Genomic DNA, 9,045 nt, shown 5'->3' with positions numbered 1-9,045 from the left:
GAAAATATGTCATATTCTAGGTTTCTTCAAAGTAGCCACCTTTTGATTTGATTACTCCTATGCACACACTGGCATTCTCTTGATGAGTTTCAAGAAGTAGTCCCCTGAAATGGTCTTCCAACGGTCTTGAAGAAGTTCCCAGAGATGTTAAACTCTTAACTATACATTAAAAACGATTGCATAAAAATACAGAATTAAAAAAAATGTTGGTGCATTTCTCGCTATGACAAGTAGGAGCGCTGTGGGGCAGGTTGACAGTTAAACATAACCGATCTTCGGTCCGTTGACCAATCAGAATCGACGGAGGAAGTTTCAAACTCACCATTCTAAATATTCTAAACAATCCGAGAGTTGTCTCGTTTGTGATTCCAGGAGTGTTTACCTGGTAGGAATGTCCAGTTTAACCCATTAGAAGACATTATTTGAAGCAAAAGTTTGACTTTGGTTAATGTTTTTGTCTGGTTTTGTGTGTTTTTGATGTTTTAACAGACGCGCATGAACACATTTTGCTAGCATTAAAAAACTGCCTCTTAAAGCAAAAGAGCGAAAAATTAGATTAGTTTATGTCCGATTAAGAAAAATGAGAAGAAATACAGCAATAGTGAAATAATTTTAATTTTAAAATTTTACTATTTGTTTGATCCTGTCTGTAGATTGTCTGTTTACCGACTGTTGGAGCTGCAGGGATGGAGGAGCAGCCTGTCTGTATACAGAATGAGTATGTACTCTCTGTTATTAGCCAATAACCACATGTAAAAATGATCAAATCGCTGTTAACCTTTTAGTAAATGCTGTGATCGGATGCAGGTCAGCATGTCTGGCTGAGGCTCATGACAGCAGCAGGGTCCTGGATCAGGAGACCGGGGTCAGCGAGGTCAGTGAGTACTGTAAAGACCTCCTGATGAGGGGACAGGAGGAGATGAACTTTGAGGAGCTGCGGGCTGAGAGATACTTTGAGCTGAAGAAGAAGAAGATGCAGGGTGCATTTACAGCTCATACTAGGACATGGGAGTCGCTTGTGTCAATCAGCTGATGCCTGCTTTTTCCTTAGAGAAGCTGCAGCGTCTGAAGGAGGAAGAGGAGCAGCTCAGGCAGGAGCTGGAGAAGAAGAGGCAGCAGCGGCTCAGTGTGAGTCAGGTAGATCTTTTAGTTTAGTAGTTATCTGTTCTGATAGTCAAACAGATGCTAAGATGTGCTGTTTTTTTAGGCCAGGAATTCCTGTAAACCTGCCGCTTCCTTCCATGTTTATGAGTCTGCTGAAGAAAACCCTTCTGGGTAACAAGTTACACATCACTCCTGCATGCATTTCTGTATTAACCCAAATTAAACCAACTCACACGGGGACTCTGGGCCAACAGGAAGTCTGAGGCTGCTTCAAGCCACCGGCCCAATGACCTCATCGTAAAATCAGATGAGAAGGGACTCTGCCTGAAGGTCTTGTTTCCAGGACTTCCAGGTAATGCCAAAATAAATATTTTTTGCTCTCATCCAAATTCAAGTGCAGCTTTTTAATCGAGTTTTGATACCAGAACTGAATTGGACTTTTAAAGTTCTGAATCCAGATTCCTACATGAATCTGCAGTCTACAGCTGGGACATGCCGTACGTAGTTTCCCAGTTAGACTGGCTGGTTTGTGGTTGTTTGGCTGCAAAAACAAATGTAACCACATTTTTGTCTGTTAATCAGCAACCTGGTACTTCTTTCTAGAAGAATAAATGGTTCTATCTTCATTTTTTTCCATTTTTTTATGGTCTTTAAAGTTGCTTTTAAAAGTGTACCCATAGTTCTACTTCCTGTTGCCTTCTAAAAGTGCTTGCTGTGTCCTACACCCTTCTTTCTGTATGTATGTGCATCGATGATCATTAGACTGGTGAATATGGACCACAATGCATTGCATTTGAATGATTTGCCATTTGAAAAAAATAATTGAAATGACCTTTTTTAAACCATCCAAGTTTTCATCATCGGAACAGAGTGGATTCATAAAAAGTCTGTGTTAGGTTTTTACTTTGGCAAATGAGTGACATGATATTTGCAGTTAAAAAACCCAGATACGTCCGAATTACGTTAAAATCTAGACCACTGGATCTCACTGGTCCCACACTATATAGTCTTTTAGGGCCGTGTTTTTAACCTTTTTTGAGCCAAGGTACACCTTTTCATTGATTAAAAATAACAAGGCACACTACCAACCAAAAATGAAATGAGAGAAAGAAAGAAATTCTAAAGTCTGTGCTAGCAATATTCAGTCATTCTTATCAAAAGGTCTTAAATAAGAATCAAAGAAAACTGTATTTTATAATCTTTCATATTTCTCCTACTCTGTGTGAAACCTGGGCCTGTTACTAAGTGAATCCAGATATTTTGTACTTCGTGTGGCTACTCGTTCTTAAGAAATCTAGAACATCTTTGGATTTCTCCTTCTGCTTCATTGGCTTATTGTAGCCTCCAGTCTTTGATCACGAAGAAGAGGAATTCAGGAATTGGCTGTTTTAAGATCGTTAAACTCACAGAAATGTATGCAGAAATAAGAAAATACAAATGTAAAGAAGAAACTGATTGAAAATAAAAACATTTTTTAAATAAAGTTTAATTCGATTTCAATTTGAATTAAACTGATCTCCAAAAAGCTCCTAAGGGTCAGAACTAAAACTAAAATAACAGACAGTCTGCTAACATGTCTGTATTCAATAAATGCATTGAAGTCTTGTTTCTGACTCTTCTTTATTCTCTTCCAGAAGGAGTCGTTTCCTCCAGAGGCTCCCAGGTACAGTTCTGTGGTGCGGGTGCAATTACAGGTTCACTGCCTTGCTCAGCAGTAAAAGTAAACCAGAACAATTGTTTGGTTTTTTGTGTGAACACAGTTGGTGCAGACTTAAGATAAGATAAGATAGTCTTTATTGGTCCCAGGTTGGGGAAATTCAATTGCTACAGCAGATCAGTGCAAAAAAAGAAGAAGAACAGCAATGTGCAAAAAGAATGAAAGGGTGTTTAAAATGTGCAAAAATACAAAAAGTACCGTAATAACATTTAACAAAAAGAAGAATTTACACCTATATACACTATTAAGACTTTACATATGTTATACGTAATAATAAATTAAAGTAAAGGACAATATATTCAGATGGGCTATGGATGCATGATAACCGGTTTTCTACATGCATATTTAAACTGTGGCACAGTAAAATCTAGCAGCTGTTGGAATGAATGAGCTGCAGAACCGTTCCTTCCTACATGGAGGGTGTAACAGTCTGCAACTGAAGGAGCTGCTCAGCGTCTCCACTGTCTGAAGTAGTAGGTGAGAGGTGTTGACCATAATGGATGTTAGTTTGGCCAACATCCTCCTTTCACCCACTTCCTCCTCAAAGTCCAGTGGACAGCCCAGGACAAACTTGTAAAACAAGTTGATTGCAACACTATTCAGACTTTAATGGATAAAAAACAATGAACATTTGATTTCAGTTTAACCTCTAAAGGTGCTTCTGGTTGCCTGCAAGTTTTTACTTTTTCATCTGTAAATGTGACAAAAATAAAGTTACGTACACATAATAAAAGCCGCGATTAGCGTTAAATGGCCTGTTGGCACTATTCACTCCGCCACCCACCTTTGACCCGGCCTGGATGAGCGGCTGCTACACACACCTTACTTTAAAATTGGAGCTTTTCTGGTAGTTTTACCTCCATAGCAACTATTTTAGTTTTAGGTCGCCTAGGGGTGACAATCAAGTCTATGTAATTTGGATTTCCTTGGCAACAAAGCTTTTTTTTTGGTTAACCACGCCCACATTCCTTAAATAATCATACCATATGTTATATTGTTTCGTGCAGCTTGAGCCAGGGATTTATGCATCAAACTTTCACAATATTCCGATAAAAAAAAAACAAAAAAAGTTCAAGCAACAGGCAAACGCCACTTTTACAAGCTCGCCACGCTAACGTCGAAAAAAAATCTACAAACTTCAAAAACATTTTTTGCCAAGCAGCTTCTCAATGATGCTGGAGGAGTTAAAAGGCAATACGATTGAAATCCCTAGGAGGAGTTTAAATTTGTAGCTGGTACTAAAGTGTAATTTTTGGAACGATTCAAGAAGGTGACATTTTTTCCTGAGGTCAAAGGTCAACAAGGTTTCATTTGTGACTGTAGACTTAAGCTGGCGATATGTGCTGGAAATTTTTTGAATTTTTCATTGTGTTAAAAATTCATTTTCACCGGGCACTAGGTACATGCAAATGTAGGTGAGTTTTCAGTTGTTGGTGAGGCGGGGGTCAAATTTTCACTCAAAGGTGCAGTTATTTGATTTGATTTGATTTGATTTGAAATGGTTTATTTCAAGCAATCAAATAGGAATAATACACAACAATACAATCATCAGTTATACATTCATACACTAACTAATCAAACTTAGTATAATTAGACATATTAATTAATATTGTTTGAAAGGGAGTGGAAGGAAGCGAACTTATATAATTTATATATAATTTATATAAATTATAATATAGTTTTATATTATAAAATGGTCCTTAAAGTTCAGGACTGCTGCGGGCTGTAATTAAAACTCCTTTTTTTGTCATCAAACCCAAACTTTCCCCTAATTTGCTCTGTTTTTACTGGTAGAACTCAGAGCCGGAGCAGTATGGACTCCAGAAACTCGACTTAGGCAAAGTTGGAGCAAAGCAAATGTACAGAGGTGAGTTTGGTTTCATCAGGAAGAGCATTTGTTTCTGCTAAAATGTTGCTCCTTTCCTTTAAAGGTGGCATGTTTTCCCCTCAGCTCTGTTCCATGATGGCCCTAATCTATATAAATGTGGACAAAACCTTTATTTTACTGCAGACACATAAAATAAAAAATCACTGATCCAAGCAGCTGTAACACGTTTCCCCCCCAAAAAATGTATTTTCAAGGAGATTCAAAGAGGTCCGGGCCCCTGACCATCTCCAAACCACAAGAGAACCTGAGCCCCATCGAGGAGATCAGTGTGGAGTCGGCATCCCTGCCCTCACCGGAAGGCTGCAGTCCTATAGAGCGGGATCACAGCACACAACCTGGTACGAACTCAAACCGACCATTTGCAGGTCAGATTTTTGTCCGTTAGCTTCAACACATTTTTGTGTATTTAAGTGGAAGATTTGAGCTGCAAACCTCTGGTTTCTGTTCCAGCTGCAGTGAATCCCTGCGATGCGGATGTTCGACGAAGGCTCTTGGAGAACTCCGACATCTTTTCCTCTCCGAACTTGCACTCGCAAAGTGGATCTCTTCCTGCCGTGACCGAGCACAGCTGTCTGCATCTGGGTACAGGATTTAGATGTTTCATCCAAGTAATGAATGATTCTGGTGCTTAGGAAAAGTATTAGGACGAGAATATGGTTTTTAGCAGGAATGCAATCCATATCATTAAAAAAGCTTTATTTTTTCCTAAGTTTTCATTTTATCCCCTTTAAAGTCCTCCAATTATCTTTTCATCCATTGTAAAATTGGTCCCAGTGGTCTTTTAGTGTCTATTCAGACTGGACACGTTTGGTTCGCTTAGTAACTCACAAATTTGTTCACCCAATGGACCCTGGTTCTGGACCAGGAACCGCTCTCGGACCCATCTGTCGAGGTGGTCTCAGTTCGTTTCAAATCAGACTGAGCTTCGGTTCCCTCTTATTTTCCGCAGTCTGAATAGGCTCCGTGCTCGGAGCGGAACAACTGGAGCAAACGGCCATCGTAGCTGGACATTACGGGATATAAATATACTCTGGGCGGGCCACAAGCTCCCTGCTCTGCTCCTCCCAGACAAATAGATCCATGTTTTTCACTGTTTCCCTCGTCTGTTCTGGAATCTGGATCAATACTGCACAGCTGGATAGCTCCAATATTGCTCGCCATTTTTGTTGCACTGGTAATGTTGGGGTTGTGAGGGGCTGTATGCTAGCAGGGAGAGTGAAACAGGGCCAACAATCCAGCCCCGAATTTCTAGGGAACTACAGCCGCTCTGCAGGAACTAGTTCCTAGAAAATGACACACGTTTTGTGATCTTGGATAACAAATGACATAATCATAAAAAGACCACTGAGAACGGCTTTATAAAAGATGAAAGGATGATGGGAGTGAGACTTTAAATTGGTCGAGATCACTGCTTTTTCATGGAATGCTGTTCTTGATTTGCTCACTAGGGGGGGCTGTGTTTGACATTTTCTCCACACTAATGGATGGAGACGGTTTCTCAGTATTTCAAGCGAGCACAGATAACGATTTCGTCCTCATCAAGGTGAATCTGGCTCATCTGACACGATGGAGTTCATTTTGTGGGTGGGGAGATTCTGCATCCACCCTTTAGACTCACCGTCCTGTGTTCGTTTGCCCGCTGCAGGTGGACAGCTGCTCCACCCCCTGGGATTTTTACCAGTTTGGTCGCTTAAGGAGTTCCTCCGCCGGGGCTGGGCTTCCTCTGATCAGCTGTTTCCTGTTTGATGACGGCTGTATAACTGTCTACACCCCCCCCCAGGACCACACATTCACGGTGAGCTGCAGCCCGCCGACTGGAGCACGTGTGAGTGGAGAGACTAACGTGTGCGTTCTTGTTTCAGGAGCTGATGGAGTCGGTTCAAGATTCTTCTGAACTGGTGGGGTGTAAAGCCGTCGGCCTGCTGCAGCTGCTGCTGCAGCTACACTCCTGCCGGCTGCTGCACGCAGCGCTGCGACCCAACGTGCTCACCTGCTGTCACATGTATGTCAGGAGGAAAGGTGGATTGGGGGGGTGATTGAGTGGATTCTAATAGTGTGACTACACCTGCAGAGGGTGCCAGGAGCCAGCCTGCATCTTCCCCATTGACTGGTCAACCTCGGTGGATCTGGACCTGCAGCAGAACATCACATCCGTCCAGCACCTCCCATCTGCACAACCTTACATCCACCTGGGTCTTCTAGAACCCAACGACCCCCCTCACCTGGTACTCACCTGCCTTTGATCTCCAGCCTCTGCTCTCTTGTCCTGGCTAACCTGTCTGTTGATGTCAGGTTGACCTGGTGGGCGTGGCTGAAACAGTTCACCTCCTCCTGACCAACAGCGCCATGGTTCTGGTGAAGGATGCGAGCGGCTGGCAGGTGGAGCAGTTCAGTGGAGACGGACCCTGGTGATTACATTCAGCACTTCTTTTTACATTTAAAAACTTCATCTGCATCATGTTTCAAACTAACTCTAACTCCTTCTGCAGCGACATCGACACCACCATGTGGAGGAGGTTTTTCCGCTCGCTGCTGAATGCTGGCCGCCGCTCGCCAACGTCCATCCTGACGGAGCTGAAGGAGCAACTAGTGTCACTTTACCTTTGAGACGTTCAGCCTTTGTGCTGCGTTCAAAGACCTGATCAATTTTCTCACAGGCATTTCTGCAAAAGCTGCATTTCACTACTTCAAAATAAAACTGTTTGAAATGAATGCAAATAAATTTAAAGGATGCACAAAGTTTTTATTTTGGAACCTGCAGGTGGAACAGTGGATGAAGCTAATGGAAAGTCAGGAACATCTCGAAGAGTTTGGTTTTTGACAAAGCCGTTTTTTAAAAATATGATTAACCTCTAATAGTCTAAGTCCTTTTTGAGGGTGTTTAACAACTTTCCAATTTCCAATAATTTATCTTCAAAACTGTTATTTGTGACATTATTTCATATCCATCTTTTTTAGTACAACCCCAGCTTCTTTTAAAAAAAAAACATGTTTTCATTATATTATATAGTAATTGTAAAATAGCCCTAAATCTGTACAAAATAAACATGAATTCTGAAAAATAAATGGAGTCTTTTTTTACTTCGAAAATAAAATCAAGCAGTTTTTATGACAAAGCTTAAAAGTGTAAAACGTAAAAAAACAGGTGAGACTCCTCCCTAAGCCAGGAGTTTGCAAACAGGCTCTGAAGCCACATGTGGCTCTTTGACCCCTTCATTAAGGCTCTCTATTAGAGAAAGAAAATAACTAAAGTAAAAAGTAACTAAGTAGCAAAGACAATAAAGGTAAAGTAGTCATCATTGTGCAAGACTCCTGACCATAGTACTCAATCCTCCAAAAGTCCATCAAGCAGTTCAGCTTTGCAGTGTAACCCTTGTGCTATCTTAGATGACCCTCACCCTTACATTGACGTGTTCTCCCTACCATGACAAAGGTGGATAAAGGTGGAAAGATTTCATGTAATCCATGGACACCAGTGAAGATCACAAATCATTGAAGAAAAAAGGTTCAGCGCACTGTCTAGTGGGTCTAGATGACCCAACTCCCAATGTTAAAGTGCCTAGGATAGCACAAGGGTTAACAAAATCAGACTAAAACATTTTGACAGATTTTTGAGCAGTTTTGACACAAGATAAATTGGAGGTCACTAAGCACAACCAAATTTTACTAAGGCGCAGCAGATTTTCTATCTTGAACAAATTCAAGAATTTATCGTTTCCATTAAAGTTTAAAAAAATGGTAAGAGTAATTTAAGTAGTTCTAATTTAATTTCTATGAATTACTGGCTAAGAAGCTGTACAAAAGGTAACATGAATGTTTATTCTTCATTGCTGACATGATACTATACTACATTTGCTGCATTGAGATCCAATGTTGCACAGGGTGTCTTTCATTTTCAAAGGAAGTCACATGAACCTTTGGGAAAATTTATGAACTGCTTAATATTATGATGTAACCCTTGTGCTATCCTAGGCACTTTAACTTTGGGAGTTGGGTCATCTAGACCCACTAGACAGTGCTCTGAACCTTTTTTCCTCAATGATTTGTGATCTTCACTGGTGTCCATGGAATACATGAAATCTTTCCATCTTTATCCACCTTTGTCATGGTAGGGAGAACACGTCGATGTAAGGGTGGGGTCATCTAAGATAGCACAAGGGTTAAAAAAGCAATTTTTGCATTATATTTAATTTATGCAAAAAAAATGCACTAGTTTGTTATATTTATCATAATATTTACAATAACAAATACAAATCTATTTATTATTTTGGGTTGTTGACCTGAATTCCTTTTTAGGTATTGAAGGTTGCAGACCCCTGCCTTAAACCAGAATTTA

At 40.6% G+C, this 9,045-nt stretch overlaps 2 protein-coding genes across 6 annotated transcripts in view; one reads left to right on the top strand and one right to left on the bottom strand.

The window, feature by feature from the left end:
- LOC105357177 overlaps positions 1-9,045 on the bottom strand; it is a 302,080-nt gene that overhangs the window by 55,820 nt on the left and 237,215 nt on the right. The window lies entirely within an intron of this gene.
- Positions 263-7,775, top strand: LOC101160375. Of its 4 annotated transcripts, none has more exons than XM_011491734.3 (16): positions 263-385; positions 654-718; positions 808-980; positions 1,052-1,137; positions 1,208-1,275; positions 1,359-1,456; positions 2,742-2,767; positions 4,616-4,688; positions 4,904-5,074; positions 5,160-5,291; positions 6,158-6,252; positions 6,355-6,504; positions 6,572-6,711; positions 6,781-6,934; positions 7,002-7,117; positions 7,199-7,775. In XM_011491734.3, exons 2-16 carry the CDS (start codon positions 687-689, stop codon positions 7,314-7,316), a joined length of 1,632 nt encoding a protein of 543 aa, XP_011490036.1. In that variant the 5' UTR covers positions 263-385; positions 654-686; the 3' UTR covers positions 7,317-7,775. The 4 variants fall into 4 exon arrangements, with proteins under 4 accessions (XP_011490036.1, XP_011490038.1, XP_011490037.1 ...); XM_011491736.3 differs by having other exon boundaries at positions 264-385; positions 2,739-2,767; positions 4,904-5,047; XM_011491735.3 differs by having other exon boundaries at positions 266-385; positions 1,052-1,128; positions 2,739-2,767.

The sequence above is a fragment of the Oryzias latipes genome, chromosome 24, assembly GCF_002234675.1.
Source record: "Oryzias latipes chromosome 24, ASM223467v1".
Classification (NCBI taxonomy): domain Eukaryota; kingdom Metazoa; phylum Chordata; class Actinopteri; order Beloniformes; family Adrianichthyidae; genus Oryzias; species Oryzias latipes.
This window is presented reverse-complemented; position numbering and strand designations above follow the sequence as displayed.

Bases quoted from the DNA above. Each gene is read 5' to 3' on its own strand.
- LOC101160375 (XM_011491733.3), top strand. From the start codon at position 687: ATGGAGGAGCAGCCTGTCTGTATACAGAATGA. The intron at 6,253-6,354 runs GTGAATCTGGCT...TGCCCGCTGCAG, and splicing joins ACGATTTCGTCCTCATCAAG to GTGGACAGCTGCTCCACCCC. The intron at 6,505-6,571 runs GTGAGCTGCAGC...TTCTTGTTTCAG, and splicing joins CCCAGGACCACACATTCACG to GAGCTGATGGAGTCGGTTCA.